The sequence below is a fragment of the Thamnophis sirtalis genome, unplaced genomic scaffold, assembly GCF_051295495.1.
Source record: "Thamnophis sirtalis isolate CommonGarterSnake01/CBP01778 unplaced genomic scaffold, rThaSir2_p1.2 scaffold_2, whole genome shotgun sequence".
Classification (NCBI taxonomy): Eukaryota; Metazoa; Chordata; class Lepidosauria; order Squamata; family Natricidae; genus Thamnophis; species Thamnophis sirtalis.
In genome coordinates, this window is record NW_028261382.1 from 8,852,645 (window position 1) to 8,875,297 (window position 22,653).

Here is a 22,653-nt window from a genome sequence, read left to right on the forward strand (position 1 = left end):
TTAATGCAGCTGCAGAAAACTTAACTCATTTTAACTAACCCAGTCCAAGAGGCTGAGGGTCATTATTCATTCTCTATTCAGCTTGCACCAAACAAACAGAAAGTGTTATAACAGTTGTTTTTGTAAGGAGAGCCAACATGGAAGACATCCTTTGTTGGCTGTTGATCATTTAATAATCGCACGATGTTATCAAACCCCAAAACAATTAGGATCTGGAGCCTTAGCTAAAGAGTCATGCAAAAGGCACACTTGTTTTATTTCTCTGTACTTAGGCAGGGGTGGGATTCAGACGGATTGGACTGGTTTGGGTGAACTGGGTGCTAATTTTCCAACCGGTTCACCGAACCGGTTGTTGCAAGGACTGGCTGGGCATACTTACCCCACCCCTCCCCTCCCAAGAGACTCCACACAGCCTGTTCATCATGCCAGGTAAGTACAGGGTCTGCACAGAGGCTCTGGGAGGGCAGAAAATGGCCCTACCGGAAGTTCCGGAACTCCCAAAACGGGTTCGTTTCCGACCTCCGGAGGGACTCTGGAGCATGGGGGAAGCTGTTTTTGCCCTCCCTGAGGCTTGAGGACAGCCTCCGGAGCCTCGGGAGCATGAGAGCCTCCCCCCCCATGAGGAGGCCGAGTAGGCTATGCCCCCATGGGCACGCCCAACCAGCAACCAGACAGAGACCAAGTTGCTAAAAAATTTCAATCCCACCCCTGTACTTCGGATGTGCTTGCTTGAAATTTGGCAGGTGTACTTCTACCCCTCCTGTTCTTACATCTCTCCTTCTCTGAACCCAGGGCCTTCTCTTAAATGCTGCTACCTGATGGGGCCTTGGAAGCATGCCTTCCGTGTAGCTGCCCCAATTTTTGGGAACGGTCTTCCACCTAAGCTTCAAGATTCCCTTCTGGAAAATCGTAAAGAACTGGTCTTTCCCTCAAGAGTACAGCTAGGATGGGGTTGAGCCAGGAGGCTAATAGACTGATTGGCCTGAAGCCTGGTGGGAAGGGTTGATTTGTTTTTATTCTTCGTTGTAAATTATTCTTGTTATAAATCAAATAAATAAAGAGGTCAACCGCAACGCTCTTTTCATCTCACCCTAATCCCATTTTGGTGGCCAGAATGTGCAACAAATCCATTGGAAAACCAAGCTCCCTTCCATCCCTAGGATTCTACATTCTATATTCATAAAACGTAGAATCCTTAGGAATGGAAGGGACCTTGGAGGTCTTCTAGTCCAACCCCCTGCTCAAGGCGGGAGCCTTAATACCAATACCATTCCGGCAAAAATGGTTGTCCACCTATTCTTGAAAACTTCCACTGATGGAGCACTCACAATTGCAGGAGGCAAACTGTTCAACTACTTAATTGCTCTCACCCTCAGGAAATTTCTCCTTACTTCTAGATTGGCTATCTCTTTAACAAATTATTAATAGGAAACAATTCTGGGGAATAGAATCTTGGAAATGAAAATAAACTGGCATGCTTGATTGCCAGTTTCTAATCAATTCTAATAAGAATTGGATTGGATTGGATTGGATTGGATTGGATTTATTAAATTTATAGGCCGCCCAATCCTGAAGGACTCCGGGCGGCTTACAGAAAATAAAATTTTAAAAGAAGGGTTAAAAACAAACAAAGGAAAGCAGATTAAAAGAAGCACATCATGCACCCTATCTAATCGGGGCTGGACCTTGGTCGAGAGGTCAACAGCCCGGGGCCTGCCGGAATAGCCAGGTTTTGATAGCCTTTCAGAAGGCCATGAGAGTGGGTAGGGTCCGGATCTCTGGGGGTAGTTCATTCCATAGGGTCGGATCGGCTACAGAGAAGGCCCTCCCCCGGGGTGCCGCCAGCCGACATTGTCTGGCTGATGGCACCTGGAGAAGGCCCACCCTGTGCGATCTTATCGGTCGTTGGGAGGTGTGCGGCAGAAGACAGTCTTGCAGATATCCGGGTCCTAGGCCATGTAGGGCTTTAAAGGTAATGACCAGCACCTTGAATCGTGCTCAGAGACCGATAGGGAGCCAGTGCAGCTCGCGGAGGATAGGTGTAGTGTGGGTGTACCTTGGTACACCCAGTATCGCTCGCACGGCTGCATTCTGGACTAATTGTAGTCTCCGAACACTTTTCAGGGGCAGCCCCATGTAGAAAATTTGCTTTTCCATTTTTTTTTTCAGAAGCTCAAAACATTTCCTCCTATTGTTTTGATTTTCTGTAATTGACACGAGTGGAGCCCTGATCTCCCCACCTCTAGGCCAATATCTAAACCACCACTTCCCCCTGGATATCCAATAAACCCCATTTGTATGCAGTTTTCATATATTAAAACCACAGCCCCTGCGCTACACACAATTACTTGAACATGGCAGATTTCAATGGAACTCACATTTGAGTAAACAGGAAAGCAAAGATACATTAAGGCCAGAGAAAAATTAGAGGTGCAGCCAAGACATTAGCAAACATCAGGTAACATATAGCAAATGTTCATAAATTTACTTTACCAGTGCAAGTTCTGTGATCTGGCATTAGTGCAAAACCGGGTCTACAGCTACATTCATAGCTGCCTTCTGAATTTGTACAGTACGTGTCACAGCCGCCATTAATTATTTGGCATTCATCAATATCTGGTGAAAAAAAAAGAGAGATATGTCTTACACATTGCAATAATGGGCAAGCTTTTTAACAAGGTCCTAGCTATAGAAATTTCAGTGTTACTAATACCGAGCCATCAAGGTAAAATTTGTGGTTAATCTTGAGCCCAGAATTATCACAGTAAAGGGACAGGTTGTCTCAGAATTGGAAAGTCATAGTTTTAGCAGTCTACCACCAGTGTTTCTCTACCTTGGCGACTTTAAAGGAGGTGGACTTCAACTCCCAGAAATCCCCAGCCAACCATGCTGACTGGGGAATTCTGGGAGTTGAAGTTAATCTTAAAATGCCCAACTTTGAGAAATGTTGGTCTAAAGGTAACGGTTCCCCCTCGCACATATGTGCTAGTCGTTCCTGATTCTAGGGGGTGGTGCTCATCTCAAATTTCTAAGCCGAAGAGCCAGCGTTGTCCAAAGACGTCTCCATCTTCATGTGACCAGCATGACTCAACGCCGAAGGTGCACAGAATGCTGTTACCTTCCCACCAATACCGTCCCTATTTTTCTACTTGCATTTTTTTTTACATGCTTTTGAACTGCTAGCTTGGCAGAAGCTGGGACAAGTAACGGGAGCCTACTCCTCTACACAGCGCTAGGGATTTGAATCGCCTAACAGGCAACCTTTCAATCGATAAGCTCAGCGTCTTAGCCACTGAGCTACCGCGTCCCTCTCCGTGTCAATTACTATCTTTTAATTAACTTCACCTAATGTCCAGGAGTCAAGATGGACTTGAAGAAGATTTGATCTTCTTTTTCTCTGAACTCAAAATGCTAAACAAGGGTCAGTTGATCTGTGTTTGGATAGGAAACTCCATATTGTAGATTAGATTGGAAAATTTAAAAATTATCTCTCGAAGTGAGATGGCAGCGAACAAATCTAATATTAAATAAATAAATATCCCAGAAGAAGGCCAATCACTTTTGCTGCTACTAAGAAAACTACATATGTAACAGAATAACAGAGTTGGAAGGGACCTTGGCGGTCTTCTAGTCCAGCTCCCTGCTTAAGCAGGAAATCCTATATCCTCTAATATTTCACACAAATGGTTGTCAAGGAGTAGCTTGTGACACAAGGGAAACACCATCTTTTCTCCTACTAGTACAGAGGTGGGTTCCTACCAATTCGCACCTATTCGGTAGAACCGGTTCGTCAAATCTACCGAACTGGTTAGAAGAGGTTCCACCAGTGGACCCGGAAAGCAGCCACACCTACAGAAGAGGTTCCAAAATTTTTTTGAAACCCACCACTGGTCCTTGGATATGATTATTCTACACTATCATGCTCCTATTTATAAACCTCAGTGCCTCTGTGAAAGGTAAGGATGACTACTGCGTTTGTGGTGCAATCAGAACATTGCATGTGTTGAAGTTGTTTTAACGCAAACCAAAGATGCCTTTTAAAAAACAAGTTTACATCATATTCTTATGCATGCCAGTGCTGTGTGTGAGGTAATTTAAGGTGGTTCTGACAAGTGTCGTCGGCATCTTCATATCCGGTCACATGGGTGGCAAGCCACTCCCATCCGGTCACATGGGTGGCAAGCCACTCCCACAAAGGAGGCCACACCCACAGAGTAGGTTCGAACAATTTTTGAAACCCACCACTGTACTAGTACCATAATAGTTGAACAATTACAAATCTATTCTTTCAGTCGTCTACTTGACGTAAATGTATGCCAACAGTGAAAAAAGATGAGCAATGTTTGTGTTCACCGAATAGCTGATTCAGAAGAAGAAAACTCACCAATACAGAAGAGTCTGTCAGGTGTAGACTGGTATCCAGGGTTACAAGCACATTGATATTTTCCTATCAGGTTGACACAACGTCCGTTTCTGCACAGATTCATACTCAGGTCACATTCATTGATATCTGTTTGAAAAACCAAGAGGGAGGGGAATTTGAAACATGAAATCCACTCAATCCTGCATTGACAGGAGGGTATGATGTTAGGAACGTTTACATGAGTCCTTGGGATAAACCCAAAAAAACGAAGGGACAATCCAGCAAAAGTTATAACAAGAAAACATGAAATTAAAGGCAAAAAAAGGATTTTAACACTGTGCCCCACATAACGAAAGAGCCAATCACTCATTTCTGGCGTCCGAGGACAATAAATATTCTCTAAACTTTAAAGAGTTTGCCAAGAGGTTTAAGCCAAATTCCAGCCCAATGATCCGACTCAAAAAAAGTTACCAAGAAAAAGGCAGAAACAACAAAATTCTATTGATCCTCAGCTAAGCTTTGTATTTTCAGTTAAATTTCAAGGATCGATAGGCAGAAATGAAACATACCGGGAGTCAAAGTTACATTGGCACTGGAAAAAAAGGGATTTATGCCCAGTCCTCATAATTACGACAGTTGTAGAATCCCCACAATCAAAATTCAGGTGCTTGGCAACCAGCATGTATTTATGACAATTGTAGCATCCTGGGACTGTGTGATCACCATTAGCGACTTCCCCAGCTGGCTTTCATTAAGCAAAGTCCATGGAGGAAGCCACCATCACTGTGTGATTCACTTAACAACCGCAGTGATTCTCTTAGCAACCCTGTGGCCATGGTTAAGTGAAGATCACAATTGTTGAACAAGTCCCAGGTGGTTTGCCATCAGGCCACCAGGCAGGTAAGTGGCTGGAAAGGTGCCCGTGTGGGAGAATCAAGACAGGCTGCTGCCGGGCTGGAGAACATATAGTACAAGCGACTTATTGGAGCAACTTCTGAATTTCCTGCCGTCTTCCCCATTGCCTCTGCAGGAAATTGCAAATGGCAATTACATGCAACTGCCATAAGTGTGTAGGAAGCCCTCCCTTCTCAGATTAAACTATTCTTCCTTCTTAATATTAAAAAGAGACAGGATAGAATATTTCCCCTAAAGGGGAAGAGGAGAAAAAAATATTAACAAAAGCAGAAAGCAGCCCCCCCAGTCTTCCCGCCCTAGGAAAACAGCCTCAAGCAAAAGATTGAAGAGCAAAAGATTCTTTAGGAATGCAGATTTTGTATCCATAGAACATAGAATAGTAGAGTTGAAAAGGATCTTGAAGGTCATCTAGTCCAACACCCACACCCCCTCTCAAGCAGGAGATCCTCTATACCATTTCAGACAAGTGACTGTCCAGTCTTTTTTTTTTTTTTTGAAAGCCTCCAGTCCACTCAGAAAGACTGGGCCAAACTATTCCATAAGCAAAGAGATTCCAAATAAGCAACACAATTAGGCAATCCGAAGCTGACAAGATTAGCTGCGACAAACCCCTAGGATTTGCATTTCACTTCTTGTCTGTAGAGCCAGCCATGACCCCTACATGATCCCCGTAGGAATCTGGCAATAAATAAAATATTAAAGGGCACGTTTTTATACAGGGACAGGCATCTCAATCACAAAGCTCCAAAGAGTGTATAAAAAGTCCACCTATCTCAACCACCCCAGAAAGTTTGAACAGTCACCGAACAAGAGGTCATTAAACCAGGACTGCCTATAAGACAGTCACAGGTTATTTCCCCTGGCACTGATCCCACCTTGCTAGGAAACCAAGGACACAGACTTCCTTTATAGGCTTCTTATATCTACTACTTATATCTAAGTTGTGCGTACGCCTGAAACGCTTAAAAAGATGCTTCCCCAAAGCGGTTGCCACTATGAAACAAAACAAGACCTGTGCAATTTTTTAAAAAAAATCTGTAGCGGTCCAGGATTACTCTAAACTTAGTTCCTGGCACCAGACGAGGTAACAGATCTGAATTTTGGGAGCCTGCCCTGGGTTTTTTTTTTCTTTCCTTTTCTTTTCCCGAGGATGATGAGTCATTCTTTCCATGCCTTATTTCAGGATGTTTAAAAAGAAAACCTCTTGAGAAAGTGCCAGGACAGGGTCGGAGCAGCCGATGCCAAGAAAATGGAGACGACGTTCAGTTGTAACTGTAAAAAGCAGCCAGGATGAAGAAGAAATATTTTTTCACACACACCCCCACCACCACCACCGTCGCCGTACCTATGCAGGCAGAGATGTTGGAAGCCAACTGATGGCCGGGAGGACATTCACACTTGTAACTTCCTTCGGTATTGTGGCAAATGCCCCCTCTGCACAACAAGGGGTTTCGTTCGCATTCATCAATATCTGCAAAAGAAGGGACCCCCCCCCCAAAAAAATGCTTGTGAAAATGTACAGGAGAGGAGACGAGGGGGGGAACATGTTGGGATCTAAAGTTTCAGCCGTGAGTCTCTGTGTGTGTGTGTGTTTACTTGCTCTTCTGAGCTCTGTGCCTCCTCCCCAGTTTTTTTTTTCTCTTCTGCCAGCTCCTCTAACCAACTTCCAAGGGCGGTTTCCTTCCTTTTCCCTGCCCCAAGGGAACACCTCCCTTCTCAAACACTGTTCTTCCCCGAGAGAAGCTATCCCATAACTAAGCAGGGGCTCACTTTATCGGTTGTAGGTTTCTGCACTTTCTTCCCTCTTCCAGTCTTCCCTTCTTCCTTGGTCTGGCTCTTTCCCTTTTCGCTGAGATGTAGTGACTGAGTCAGATCAGATCTTCTGGATTTATCCAGATTTGGAAGTTAATTCTGGACTCAAGCCATAATCAAGACTTGGGTTTCTCTGCTGCTCTGAGAAGTAAACTAGCCATCTATCTGACTTAAGTTTATGTGTTTGGTAGGAATCTGGGCAGGCTACTAACATCATCTGGTTGTTTTAGAGCCAAGGTGGCGCAGTGGTTAAATGCAGCACTGCAGGCTACTGCTAGATCAGCAGTTCAGCGGTTCAAATCTCACCGGCTCAGGGTTGACTCAGCCTTCCATCCTTCCGAGGTGGGTAAAATGAGGACCCAGATTGTTGGGGGCAATATGCTGACTCTCTGTAAACCACTTAGAGAGGGCTGAAAGCCCTATGAAGCGGTATATAAGTCTACTGCTATTGCTATTGCTATTGTTTTCTTTCAGACCTTTCATTATCTGAACTAGATAACATCGTCAATGGAGTGATTATGTTACCTAGTTTGGTCATGAAACGTCTGCAAAAAAAACCCAAACCCCAAGCTCAACTGGGCACCAAGGATCCCTCATTTCAACCCTGAGCTACAAATACTCTCCTTTATTGGAACTAACATCTCCAAAAACAGGGCAAAAGAGAATCATTTCATCCATTACTATCTCAAGTTAAGTGTCTTGAGCCACGGTGGCACAGTGGTTAGAATGCAGTACTGCAGGCTACTTCTGCTGACTGCCGGCTGACTGCAATTTGGCAGTTCAGATCTCACTTGGCTCAAGGTTGTCTCAGCCTTCCATCTTTCCAAGGTGGGTAAAACGAGGACCCAGATTGTTGGGGGCAATAGGCTGATTCTGTAAACCACTTAAAGAGGGCTGTAAAGGACTGTTAAGCAGTATATATCTAAATGCTAGTGCTCAAATTGTGGGGAGGGGGAAAACAGAGCATCATGATCACAATTTGGAAAGAGTACAGCAGCTTTCCTCAATCTGATACTTTCTGGAGGAGTTTGGGGAAGATCTGGAGAGGAACAGATTGGAGAAGCAGCTTTTAAGAAGTCAAATCAACTTTAAAAACGGGAAAGGAAAAACTGCAGATACCAAAGGGAACTCCCCCCCCCCGCAATTCTTCTTTATGGTTGTTGCAATAAAAATGGAAGTCAAGTGCCCACCACCCTTTATGGTCCCTGAAACTTTAAGGTCCACCTAACAGGATGGACTTCAGCCCCAGAGCAAATGCATGATAAAACGACATACCCATGCAGTTTTTCATCATCATAAATCCACTTTCGTAGCCCTCGAAGCATTTACAGTGGAAGTCCCCTGGAGTATTGACGCAAATTCCTTGGCCACAGAGATCGGGAGAAATGCGGCATTCATCAATATCTGCAAGAGAAAGAATCGAGCTTATTTCAAAAATAAATATCCAGATGGCAAGCGTTGGCTAAAGGGGTAAACACGAATAAACAAAGAACCCAAGTCACACAAATATAAATACTTAGCTATTCCATTTTTATTTCCAGGGAAAGTCTCCATCGCAATACGGGAGAAAGTTTGACTATCCTTAGAAAGACCTGGGTAGATTATGGGGCTGATAAAAAACTGCCTAATCTGGAGCTGTGATGGAAGAGTTAAAGGAGAGGAGGGAAGAAAACATCATAGGCCAAAGGAGTGAAGCTTTATCCTTTGGTTCCCAAAGGAATACAGTCAGCCTGGTGAAATTCTTGTAGTATAGCTGATCAACAATGAACTACTTTGGCCTATTCACAGAGCTGTTCTGGTTCCTTGTGCCTGACAGGAAATGAGGCAACGACATCCATTTGTCACCTCACCTCACGAACATTATTTGTTATCCATTCATGACTAACTCCAAAGATGTGTCAAATATACGAAAGTCACGCTCTCTGTTCTCATATCATTTTTAAAATCAGGCTTCCCCAAGCTACCTTAATCATCTACCTCACAATTCCACAAATAAATAAGAGATCCTTAATAGTTCCTGGGTTCCTTTGACTACCATGCTGTTGTACACAGTGTTGACAGGAAAATAGAACCCGCTGTTTATACTTTCGGATAACTGTTGTACGTTTATTTTAGTCCTCGGTCTGCTTTATTTCTCTCATTGTCGTCCTGATTTTTTAAAAAAATATTTTTTGTCTAATTCAGAGATTGAGGTTGGGTGTCAACTGGGAAATATTCTCAGATAATTCCTCTACTGCATTAAGGGAGTGGGGGGGGACTGTAGGAGATGACCAGACTAAGACTGAGGGAGGGGTCAAACATGTCATCAATCTCGAGTCCCTTCATGCTCACAAGAGATGTTCTGTCCACTTTGAATTGCAATTTGCTTTGACTGCTAGTGGTTCAGATTTGTTAAATTGTTCATGACTGGGAGAGACATGGGAACAAGGTCAGCCAATGAATAGGCATAGCAACTAAATCAGCCAATGGGAGCTTAAACAGATCTGAGTCTGGGCAAAGAATTGAAACAGAAACTTAAGCAGTCTGCTGCTGTGAGAAGTAAACTAGCCATCTATCTGAGCTTGTCTGCTGAAATGAAACTAGCTGCTTGTGTTTGCCTGTAACTCCTGGAAGAACCACCTGTTGGTATTGTACATTTATTCATCTAGTCTTATGTATATAAAGAAGTTAATGAATCCAGCTGAACCAGTTATCTGTGTGGGCTTCTGGATTTGAACTTATGGAACAAAGTCTGACAAGATTCTTGTAGAGAAGATTAGCATACAATAAACCTAAATTCATTTGAACCGCCTGGACTCCTGATTTCCTGTGTTTGACAGAAAAGAGATAAAGAGCTAATTCTTCCCATTGATGTTAGGAAGTTTAGCTGATTATTTTCCATTTAAAGGGTGTGGATGCTGTGGGACTTCTCAGTTCCTCACTGGCTAAGAAATATGACCCGGCAGTAGAATAGGAGAATATTTCACCACAGATTGCATGAAGAAACAAAACATCATCTGAAGTCAAGAAATTTACCTGTACAGTTCCTCTCATCGGAATCAAGTGCAAATCCGTTGTCGCATTTACACCGGAAGCTACCAATGGTGTTTCTGCATTTTCCATAGGTGCACAATCTTGGAATCATTTTGCATTCGTTGATATCTGAGATCAAGACACAATCACTTGTCAAAATGAAACCCAGTATATGTAACCATCAATACATCACAATAAATAATATCACTACAATTTTATAATTGGTGAACTATTTGAAGTGTGGCAACTGAGCATTAAGCAGCACTCCTCTGCGTCCGAAGAGGAAATATAATTAATTTGACATTATGTTTACAAAGGATAGTAGATTACTTCTCATTTTTCCCTTGCGGAAATAGATTTGATATTCTTCATCTTGGTCAAAAGAAGAAACATCCCTGGACAAAAATTTGGAAATGGGTGCAAGAAATTACAGGAGAACAGATAAAATACAAACCCGAAATCTTTCTACTGGGAATAATCAAAGGGAAATATACAAAGAAAATTAAGTACATATTAACACATCTGCTAATTACAGCTAGAATAGCATTTGCCCAATGCTGGAAACAGAATAGAACCCCCTCGGATGAATTAGTGATAAAAAAAAACTTTGGATTGTGCAGAGATGGACAAATTAACACAGAAATTAAAAGATAAATAAAAGTCGGAATATGATGAAATTTGGAACAATTGGTACAAATGGCTGCAAAACAAGAATAAAATTAATTAAGCCAAAAACTGTGTGTGTGTGGGTGTGGGTGTGTGTGTGTGTGTGTGTGTATAAAGTGTGTAAATATAGAAACGAAATATTATACACATGTACAGGTAGGATGACATAACAATGTTGATGTAATGACTGTAAGATGTTGTAGAAGGGAAAAAATAATTTTAAAAAATCTGCTAAAAAAAGAGAAGAAGAACCATCCTGACTAATTTCTTCCCAACTGCACTTAGCTTGCATTAATCAAAACAACAGAATAATGGAAGGGACCTTGGAGGTCTTCTAGTCCAGCCCCCTGCTTAGGCAGGAAACCCTATACCATTTCAGACAAATGGTTGTCCAATCTTTTCTTAAAAACCACCAGTGATGGGGCACCCACAACCTCTGGAAGCAAGCTGTTCCACTGATGAATTGCTCTAACTGTCAGGAAATTTCTCCTTAGTTCTAGCTTGGTTTTCTCCTTGATTATTTCCCATCTATTGCTTAGGGTTAGAAACATAAGTTGCTATCCCAAGCATACTTGGTGGTAAGTAAAATAATTAAACGCAATGGACTTTACTTTTGACGTGATATGAATAGGGCTGTATTTCAGTATTATGTCTGTTTTTTGCTGGGATATTTTCCTTTCTTTATCTTCCCTCTGCCATATTCTTCATGTTGTGTCCCACCCTGCTTTGATTAGTGAGTCATAAAATGCTTAGTCAAGTGAGATAATTCAGTGACAATAACGCCTGTGCTGGGCGCAAACACCGATTCTTAGAAGATTTATTAGCCACCAATTTCCAATGGCTTTAACTGAAATAACATTCCATTTGAATAAGAATGGCTTAGCTAAAACAAATAACCATGATGGACGTTTTACAGGTTGGCAACTGTTACTTTGGGTTTCTAAGAAGATATGACTCATAATTATGTCCTCGCCCTTGTCTGATTCCTCTCCAATTCCCATCATGACCACCCTTGGCAGAAGCAGAGGGGGGAGAAGAACCTTCAAGTGTTTTTTAGTCCTTCTTTGGTCTCCTTGGAGAAGACACATCTAGGTCAATGCCTAGCATCTCCTCCCAAGCCCAACATCTCAGCAAGAACACAGAACAAGAGAAAGACAGACCTGTCCTGTAAATGTTCTTCTATTGTCAGATTAGTCACAGATGGGGAAGGGTGTAAATATACCATTCTGGAATATAACATTTCTGGGGAATACCAAAAAGATTGCACTCTTGAGATAGTAGGATTTTACTCATCCCTTCTAACAGGTTAGGGAAGTTGAAACTGATTGAGAGAATTTGGGAGCAGAGAACCAAGTTCCAATTTTATTACTCTACTGGTTGTGACTGTTACACCGAGACAACAATTCTGATATGAGAAACCTGTGATGTGTGGACTTTGTTGTAGCAGCAGATTCGGACAGTGAGGAGGTTGGGGAGGAGCAAGGGCCAGTCCTGGAGGCTGGGGAAGGCTTGGAGAAAGGCTCTGCGTAGGAGGCAGAGAGGGGGCTGAGGCCTGGCAGTGATCAGATGCCTACAGAGCTAGACAGCAGTGAGGCAGAGGAACAGCTGGAGCCTGTTCCAGGGTGCACATGCACAGAGCTGCCCATAGAAAAGATCAACTCAGAAACCAGGGTAGACTTCAGAGTAAAGCCACAGGTGGAAGGTGATTGGCCCCTCCCATAGGACATAAAAGAGGAGCGAAAGGGGAGTGGGCTTTTGCAAGAAACTATTCGTTCGTTCAGTCGTTAGATTTGTTTCAGGAGTGTGAAGATCTGTCCGTGAATCTCAGAGACTCTGTGCCCAGAGTCTTTCCTTGCACATCATTGCATTTGGAAAATATTTACATGGCAGCTTTCCAAGATAGATAAGGTCTGTAGTCCTAATTACTCCTTTGAAAGACTATTTGCCAGGCCTTGCTGAATATGAATGAAAGGAATTCGCATTCGCTTAATAAAAGGGGTTTTGTTGAGACCAGGACTCTTGCCTCGTGCTTTTGGGGGAAGCCTAGGTCAGAACAAAAGGAAGGAGGGAGAAACGAAACCAATACATTCCTCAGAAGCCTCTTTGCGGGAGCAGCCATTTTGTCTCACCTTTATAGAAAGGCTTCCCATTGACAACTTCTCCTCTGGTGGAAAATCCTGGTCCTCTTGGGCAAAGAGCTTCGTATTCAGGGGTGGACCTTATGGGACATTCGTCACAGTCGGGTCCCCAGGAGGCCCCAACAGAACAGCAGCAAGCATCCAGTCGGTGTCGGCCTCCGATGGGCGAGGTGCAATCCTCATCATCATGTCTCAAATAGCAGGACTCCAAGCGAATATCTGTTGGGAGGGGGACATTTAGCAATCCATCAATGAAAATGGATAGGACAAAGGAACAAGGGAACACCCTCACCACCGGGGAAATCTTGAAACCCTCCACCTTTTGCAATTTTATAATGTAGTTTTTACATTTTTTTTTTCAAGTTATCATCTCAAATGACACAGTTTTGTTGTCTTGATTAAATTGCACACCTGCCCAGAGCCCCTCCGTGAGAGAGATGGGCAGTTAAAAAGTTAGGTATACAAATATAAAATCAACAAAAAAATCAACGTAAAGGTAAACACAGTATAAATGTGGGGGGGGGGGGGAGGCAAGGAATGAATGTGGAAAACTGCCAAGAGCTATTAGTCCCAAAGCTATACCAGGTATGTAACTCTAAAACTGTCTTGTTTGGTTCTGCAACCCAACAAGACAGAAACAGACTTCAGAGGATAATTAGAACTGCAGAAAAAACAACGGTTACCAACCTGCCTTCCATTGAGGACCTGCATATTGCATGAATCAAAAAGAGGGCTGTGAAACTGTCTAAAGATTCCTCACATCCTGGAATAAATTGTTTCAACTCCTACCCTCAAAAGGACGCTATAGAGCACTGCACACCAGAACAATTAGACACAAGGACAGGTTTTTCCCCAATGCCATCACTCTGCTAAACAAATCATTCCCTCAATACTGTCAAACTATTCACTAAGGCTGCATTACTATTAATCTTCTCATCGTTCCTATTACCCATCTCCTCCCACTTATGACTCCAGGACTGTAACTCTATTGCTTGTATCCTTACGATTTATATCGATTGTTTCCTAGTATGAATGGATTGCTTATTTGTACCCTATGACTATCATTAAGGGTTGCACCTTATGATTCATGACGAAGGTATCTTTTCTTTTATGTACACTGAGAGCATCTGTGCCAAAGACAAATTCCTTGTGCGTCCAACCACACCTGGCCAATAAAAAATTCTATACTATTCTGTTCTGTTCTGTTCTGTTCTGCTGTGTTCTATTCTATTCTATTTTATTCTATTCTTGTATGTCTTCTACTGTCTCAGCAGAAAAACTAAACTGAAAATCGTGCACTGCACATTCAAGCTATGTTTTGTTCAGACGTACTATAAATAATTGGCTTCGTGCAACTTCTAAGACCATAAACTGTATTTTTCAACACGCAATGGTGAGGTCAACAAAACAGGCAGATCCAAAACGAAACAAACCATGTTAGGGCTATGAATGTTTGAGCACTACCATGCTTAGCCTCCTCCATGAAATGGGATCGTCTGCAATCCTTTTTTCCCCTAAAAATTCTGTCCATTTTGAATAAAATGGGTGCGCTGAGAATGGCTTTTGTATTTAAGAGTCTTTTGGGGTGCCTTTAGCTGATTGCAGACATTACATTTCTCTTATTTCTCTCCCAAATCCCTCTTACTGTTATATTCTTTTCAACTGCTTCTACCCATCTGGCAAAGAAGAGCTAAGAAAACAACCACAATCAAAGCAGAAATATCCGTCTTTCGAATCCTAAGCTCGTTTAACTTAGAGCCTCACCAAGTCCGTGGTGAATGATAACAAGAGTTTCCTTTGCGGCCACAACTGTAAGCCATTTTATTTGGGAATCCTTATCATTTTGCTGTAGATAAAGATAACATCATCTTAGGTCATGTCTAGCTGCCCAACCCAACTGTCAGTGGCTTTAAAGATTAGGAGAACAAATATATGAGAACCAGCTTTCCCAAGAATTAACAAGCCACAACTGGAAGACTTAAGTACCCCTGTCCCTCGTGGTAAATATTTTCCTCTCTCCAAAGACTCACTGAAAGCAGAGAACTGAGTGGAAGAATCTGTTTATAGCATTCTCTCATTTCTGCTGGACTGCATAAATTATTAGGAGCAACTCTTGGTTTACGGAAGATTCCCATGTGTCAGCTTCTGCTTTGCTGTTGCTTCAGCTGCCATTGAAACGGGGAGGGAGGGCATAGTATTTGGGTGGGGTTACTTATTGTGCTGGAGGAAGATTCTGGAGATCTTTGGATGGACGTACTACGCATGCGTGGATGTTTCCCGCCTGGGTTAACGGCCCCGACATTCCATCTTCGTGATGTCTTTTGAAGTTATCTCACACCTGACACTTGAAGGACTTATGATTGGACTAGGCCTATGATGCCAGGGGGAGTGGAATGGGCTATTCTATATATCAACTGCTTTCGCGCCTAATTAACCAGACTTTGCTTTGCAACCGCTCTTTAGCCATTTTTAATTAGTAAAAGTACATTTGATTTTCTACAAATGAAGTCTCATGGTCTTCTTTCCTAATTATTAAATGGAGAGGTGCTGACACCATGGTTCAATCAGAATAGAACTGGAAAGGACCTTCAAGATCTTCAAGTCCAACCCCCTGCTCAAGCAGGAGACCCTATACTATTCCAAAGAAGTGACTATCCAGTCTTTTCTTAAAAACCTCCAGTGACGAAGCACCCACAACTTCTAACAGCAAGCTGGTCCACTGGTTAATGGTCCTCACTATTAAGAAGTTTCTCCTTAACTCAAAATTGCTTCTCTCCTTGATTCATTTCCATCCATTGTTTCTTGACCTGCCCTCTGGGGCTTTGGAAAATAAGTTGGTCCCCCTCTTCTTTGTGGCAGCCTCTCAAATACTAGAATACTGCTATCGTGTCCCCCCTCCTGTCCTTCTCTTCTCTAGACTAGCCAAACCCCATTCCTGCAACTGTTCTTCATATTGTTTTTGTCTCCAGGCCTTTAATCATCATAGCTGCTCTTCTTTGCACTTTTCCCAAAGCCTCAATATCTTTTTTTTTTTTGTAATGCGGTAACCAAAACTGGATGTAGTATGCCAGGTGTGGTCTTACTAAGGCTTTATAAAGCGGTACTAATACTTCACGTGAAAGAGACTAATCAAAACACGAAGCCTTGAATGAGTTTTGCACCCAGAGGGTTTCATCCCTCTGGGATGAGGTGGCGCAGTGGTTAAATGCAGCACTGCAGGCTACTTTAGCTGACTGCTAGTTCAGCAGTTCGGCGGTTCAAATCTCACCGGCTCAGGGTTGACTCAGCCTTCCATCCTTCCGAGGTGGGTAAAATGAGGACCCGGATTGTTGTTGGGGGCAATATGCTGACTCTGTAAACCACTTAGAGAGGGCTGAAAGCCCTATGAAGCGGTATATAAGTCTAACTGCTATTGCTATCACATCTAGAGTAGAATAGAAGAATAGACTAAGAGAGTTGGAAGGGACCTTGAAGGTCCTCTTGTCCAACCCCCTGTTTAGGCAGGAAACCTTACACCACTAGATGCAAATGGTTATCCAACAGCTTCTTAAAAACTTCCAGTGTTGGAGCATTCACAACTTCTGGAGGCAAGTTGTTCCTCTGATTAATTGTTCTGACTATCAGGAAATTTCTCCTGTTCTAAGTTGCTTCTCTCCTTGATTATTTTTCACTCATTGCTTCTTGTCCTGCCCTCAGGTGCTTTGTAGAATAGCTTGACTCCCTCTTCATTGTGGCAGCCCCTGAGATATTGGAAGACTGTCCGCACATCAGAGGAGCGAGAGGAGGAATTCTGGGAGTTGAAGTCCACAAGTCTTAAAGCTGTCAAGTTTGAACACCCCTGGTTTTTTTGTTTCTAAAGGGTTAGGGGTGCAAGGATTTTGTAATCAGCTGGCCTTTCTGTGTGCGGCAAAGCCAGAAACCAGAAGAACTGGCCTTCCGTTTTCCAGTGTGAGTATGCACGCCAGTCAGCTGATCGCCGTGTTTGTGACGGTAACCAGAATACTTGCCGGAAAGCGGAAGTAAGTTTTTCAGGGCGTGCATGCCCTTCTGGAGGCAAGTTGTTCCTCTGATTAGTTGTTCTGACTGTCAGGAAATTTCTCCTGTTCTAAGTTGCTTCTCTCCTTGATTATTTTTCACTCATTGCTTCTTGTCCTGCCCTCAGGTGCTTTGTAGAATAGCTTGACTCCCTCTTCATTGTGGCAGCCCCTGAGATATTGGAACACTGCTATCATATCTCCCCTAGTCCTTCTTACAACATTAGAGCCCTGGACACTTACCAATACATCTCCGTCCAGTTGCGTCCAAGGTCATTCCACTGGGACACTGACAGATGAAGGATCCCATCGTGTTAACACAATGGCCATTGGTGCACACCCCAGGAAACACTACACACTCATCGACATCTTCAAACACATATTGAAAAAGAAAGATTTAAAAAGTTAGTAAAGATACAGAGGGAGCCAATACTTCCATCATACTGTTTTTTTCAAGAGGGAGAAGTCTATCTCTATTACTATTTTAGACACAGTTTGCCAACTATATTCAAAAGCAAAAGAGACACATAAATTACTCATTTAGGGCACAATCGAGGCACATTTGTGATTTGTAGGAAAACAAATTTCCATTTTTAAGAACTTAAATGTAATTATATCAGAGCTGACTTCAATTTCCCACCGTGGGAAAAAAAGGTATTGCCTCTGTATACGGTTGCTTCAGGCAGATAGGAAAAGATAAAACAAAAACGAAGATATCAATCAAAGATATGATTTGATTGTTGTCACCAGGGGGGACAGGGGGAGTTATTCCTTTTTTAATTGTTGGGTTTTTAATCTTTGTAAGCCACCCAGAGTCACTAAACGTGAATCGGGCAGCCATTGTAAGTTTTCGTAAATAAATAAACAAACAAAAACTTGAGAGAATTATTGCAGGCCATTCGTTTTTGGAGGAATGAGGGACAAACTTGCAACTGCAAGATTCAAATCTGTTCTGCAAAAACATCTGACATTTAAAAGGGCTCGGCTCCAGGCTCTTAGCACAATTGCTTAAGAAAGCATATTTAAGAGAGCAGTGGGGAGGGGAAATTGTTTGCCATTGGCCTGCAAGGAAACGACTCTGTTAGCTTTTCAAAATGCTGCAAAGCCCGCGGCCGGGCCCGTTATCCAAGACTACTATCTTGGAAGAATAACTTTCCATGTCAGAAGACTCAAAAAATGTTCTGCGCCTTCCCTTGCAATCTGGATTAGGCGGAGCCCCCTCGTTTCCCCCCCCTCTCCTGGGTTAAATAAATTATGTACAGTCAATCTGTGATAGGATAGATCCAAGCTATTGGGTCATTATCTTGGAAAGCAAAAAAGAAAAGAAAAAAGAAACAGAGAGAGAGAGAGAGAGAGATTAGGGACACAGTTGGAGGGGGGGAGAATTGATGGGCCGTTCCTTCTCTCACTCTCTTCCTGAAACAACACATCTGGGAATCATTTGTTTTTCAAACGGATCGGCAGCTGTGCCGTGTGAGGTTGTGTTAGTCAGTCTGACCCAACAAGGCATACAGTGCTGGAGGAAAGGGCTTAATGGACAGGACTGTGGATACAGGGGTGGGTTCCGGCCAGTTCTAACCTCTTCTATAGAAGAGGTTCCACAAATCTACAGTGCTGTTTAGAACTGCTTCCAGCTCCCTCCCCCTGCCTGTCCGCACATCATCAAGATGAAGAGCGAAAGGAGGAATTCTGGGAGTTGAAGTCCACAAGTCTTAAAGCTGTCAAGTTTGAACTCCCCTGTTTTTTTTTTTTGTTTCTAAAGGGTTAGGGGTGCAAGGATTTTGTAATCAGCTGGCCTTTTTGTATGCGGCAAAGCCAGAAACCAGAAGAACTGGTCTTCCATTTTCCGGTGTGAGCATGCATGCCAGTCAGCTGACCGCCGTGTGTGCGGTGGTAACCAGAATACTTGCCGGAAAGTGGAAGTAAGTTTTTCAGGGCGTCCATGCCCCCTGGGCAACTCCTCCTCCTGATTGCAGCCCAGACACATGAGTGCGCAAAGTGCTTCATTTTTGGCACTCAGTGCTGTAAGATCTTTCTAATATTTCTGAGATATTTCAAAAGCCCTTTGCTTTTCTTTTTCTGCAGCAACTTTTTATGTACCACAATGGCCGTCAACCCTGAAGTCAACCTGATTGAGGCCAACATGGAGGCTTCAGGGTTGCCACAAAGCAGAAGAAAGGGCAAGGAGCAGGAGATAGAGTGGGGTTTGTGGCCAAAACAAGAATGTTTTCCTGTGGGAACCAAGGACATTCCAACAGGTGGCGGACCACAAGAGGAGTAAAGTAACCAAGCAACCAGTCAACCCCTTGATTGGACAGCATGACCAGTGACTTATGGGGGGAAGGGGAAACTTTTATTTTTTTTAATTAGGTGAAAGCCACAGGAACTTTCAGATTCGGTTTTCACCAGTTGTGCCAATAGGATGTATCTAATTTGCCTGCCTCGGGGTTCTGCTTCCAATGGGTGCATTACTTGGAAAGCTGACAATGACACTGTTATATCGTATCTGGAGACAAGGAAGAAAGAAAGCCAGAATCATCTACAGACCCACCCTAGGAAAGAAGGGTTGGCGCATCATCCCCTTGGAATATTTTGCAATACCAAACCGAATGTTGTAATTTGTGGCTCATCCTTTTTCTCTCGAGAACCAAAAGAATGCAGTTGCAAAAGCAATTGTTAATAAGGATGGATGAATCTGTCTCTTTTCATTTGACTCAGTCTCTTATTTTCCCATCTTTAGGTTTTTTTTCTATCGGTGGGAAATTTTTCTCACACATAAAATGGGCCGCGGTTATTACGAACCAGGCTTTTGAGGTGCACAAATTTCCTTTCTGAGCCCATTTTCTGAAACTTAGTGTATTTTTCGGCATACTTGTTCCTTCTACGTCATTCTCTTTCATGCATTAACTTTCATACATTTTTTTTTAATTAAAGTATTTTTATTAGTAAAAGAAAAATACAACAACCAATAACTGGTAAAAGACAATACAACATCCACTGTTTCACTTTACATTTGACTGTGTTTCAAGACATTCCCATAATATCAAAATCCTTATAGGCATCAAAGGTTGGGTATCTTCTCCCCTCCCTCCCTCTTTCCTTACCTTGTTTCTTCTTTCCCACTCCCCTTCCTTCCCTCCCTCCTTCTCTCCTTCCCTCCTTCCTTCCCTCCTTTCTTTTCCCTTCCTCCTTTCCTTCCCCTTCCCTTTCCTCTCTTCTTCCCCCCTCCTTCTCTCATATCTTCCCTCCCTCCTTTCCTCCTTTCCTCCTTCCATTCTCTTCTCCTGAGTTCCCTCCTTTTCTTCCCTTCTTCCCTCCTTCCTATCTACTCTCCTTCTCTCCTTCCTTCATACATTTTTTTTTAAAATTTCACCGTCCACTCTCAAAATTCTGCACTGTCGTTTTTTGTACTTGAAACATTACACGCTCGGTGTCGAAATAGTGAGATTTGTGAATTTCCGTTCTAAAGAAGCTCCAAAAGCAAACATTTTCAACACCGTTATGGACATAATTAATATACTTTTAAAAATAATTCTTTTTTCCCCGCTCCCATTGCCTATTTGCACAGGTGGGATTCAGCCGGTTTGTACTGGTTCGGGCGAACTGGTAGCGCCGATGATTAGCTGGGCAGTGAACCGGTTCGCTCCGAAAATCAGGTTGGCCCTTCCTCCTGCCCTTGTGCTTCACTTACCTAGATCCTCTCGGCTGATTCACGCAGCACAGCCGATTGCTGAGCCTCAGCCGTGTTACTCCCCAGAAATAACATGGAAGGGAAGTTTTGTTAAAACTGCACATGCGCGCAGAGTGCGCACGAAGCACACAATCACTGAACCGGTTGTTAAACCGGCAGGATCCCACCACTGCCTATATGGGTTATTCTATTTCATATATCAAGGAAAGAATGCTTACCGTCACACTGATTTCCTCTTATCCTTGAGTATCCTTTTGCACATATTGGATCTAAAGCAAACGAGAACAAGATCACTCAGAACACGGACTTAATTGGAGAAGAAGTGACACAGCTCTTCTAGGCACGAACACTTCCAAATTTATTATAATTAATCATGATTAAGGAAAAGGGCTACAAGAGGAACAAAAGTACTTCAGCAGTGATAATCAGGACAGTATTAAGAATGTTTTCTGGGGGAAATCTACTATATTTAAAAAAGAACAGTTCCTAATTATAGTGGAGTTGCAATGTCTACATTGTTGTGACCCACCAGCGGCCAGCAGAGCGGCAGATTCAGACAGTGAGGAGGTTGGGGAGGAGCCTGGGCCAGTCCCGGAGTCTGGGGAAGGCTCTGATGAGGGCTCTGCGTCAGAAGCAGAGAGGGGGCCAGAGCCATCTGACAATTATCAGCTGCCTTCGGAGCCAGATATCAGTGAGGCAGAAGAACAGCTGGAGCCTGTTCTCAATGTGAGCATGCACAGAGCTACCAGGGGAAGAGAACAGCTAAGGAACAAGAGCTGACTTGGGAATAAAGCCACAGGTGGACGGTGAATGGCCCCTCCCATAGGGAATAAAGAAGAGCGAAAGGGGAGGGGAGTTTGCAGGAGGCAATTAGTTCAGTTCATTAGGGTGAAGATCTGTTCCTGACCTCTTGCCAAGTAATTGCTGCTACAGCATGGCATTTGGAAGATATCGGCCTGCCAACTCTCCAAGCCTGATAAAGGTCTGTAATTGTGAAATCTCATGAAAGACTGTTTGCTGGGACTTTGATGGAGAGAAATGGAGCTGGTGGAGAGAGAGAGAGAGAGAGAGAGAGAGAGAGGGAGGGAGGGAGGGAGGGAGAGAGAGAGAGAGAGAGAGAGAGAGAGACAGAGGCAGAGGCTGGGCCATACATCAGCCTTCAGATAGAGAGTCAACAGCCCCAGATCTGGAGGTGGCTGATGAGGAAGAGGAGGAACAGCTGGGTTCAGTGCCTGATGCACAGAAGGCAGAGGAGAGGAGAGCAGTGGAAATCTATGGGCCGGTCCTTCGGACGGAAGAGCCACCGCCGCTCGCGAAACCCCACCCTACCTCTGGGGATAAAAGGCAGGGGCGGAGATGAATAGGTGTGACAAACAACTATTCATCTCCCTGTCAGACAGATTTGTTAGCCTGCTGTGTGTGTGTGAGATAGCCTTTTTGCCGGGCTTGCTGGTGGTCCTAATAAAGGAATAATTGATTTAACTACAGAGGGTTTTTCATATTTGGGAGACGGGTCAGAACACCAGATTAGAGGTTCAACTTTCTGGCACTCTTCTGTGTTAACGAGAGAATTACTTCCTCCTCCTAGCAGAAAGTCCCGTGTCCCCCCCCCCAATGCAACAGATAAATCTTTACAAGAGGTCTTACCTTTTTCGCACGGGACACAGGGACTGCCCCAAGCAGCACCCAGCGAGGAGCAGCACTGAGATTTCAACGTGGCCCCGTTGATGTTTATTTCACACCTCCCGTTCACGATGGACTGCCAACAGGTGCCTTTGGCCGTCTCTGTTAGAATAAAGAAACACAGCACGATCCAGCACCTATCTTTTATCAACAGTATCAACAGTAGAGACCTCCAGGTTTCTAGGTTCTATCATAGCTAAAGATTTAAAATGGACACCTAACATCAAAAACGTCATCAAAAGAGCACAACAAAGAAGGTTTTTTTCTGCCCCAACTCAGAAAGCTCAAACTGCCCAAAGAGCTGCTGATTCTGTTCTACAGAGGAATTATTGAGTCTGT

The 22,653-nt window shown here is 43.4% G+C and overlaps 1 protein-coding gene across 1 annotated transcript in view; it reads right to left on the bottom strand.

Moving 5' to 3' along the window:
- FBN1 (fibrillin 1) overlaps window positions 1–22,653 on the bottom strand; it is a 217,169-nt gene that overhangs the window by 73,723 nt on the left and 120,793 nt on the right. The window contains exons 23-31 of the mRNA XM_087704207.1: window positions 22,279–22,416; window positions 20,850–20,900; window positions 17,184–17,309; window positions 12,898–13,125; window positions 10,106–10,231; window positions 8,366–8,494; window positions 6,624–6,749; window positions 4,385–4,510; window positions 2,494–2,616 (exon numbers count right to left, since the gene is read on the bottom strand). Coding sequence (XP_087560333.1) covers window positions 2,494–2,616; window positions 4,385–4,510; window positions 6,624–6,749; window positions 8,366–8,494; window positions 10,106–10,231; window positions 12,898–13,125; window positions 17,184–17,309; window positions 20,850–20,900; window positions 22,279–22,416 — 1,173 coding nt within the window. The remainder of the gene's footprint in view (window positions 1–2,493; window positions 2,617–4,384; window positions 4,511–6,623; window positions 6,750–8,365; window positions 8,495–10,105; window positions 10,232–12,897; window positions 13,126–17,183; window positions 17,310–20,849; window positions 20,901–22,278; window positions 22,417–22,653) is intronic.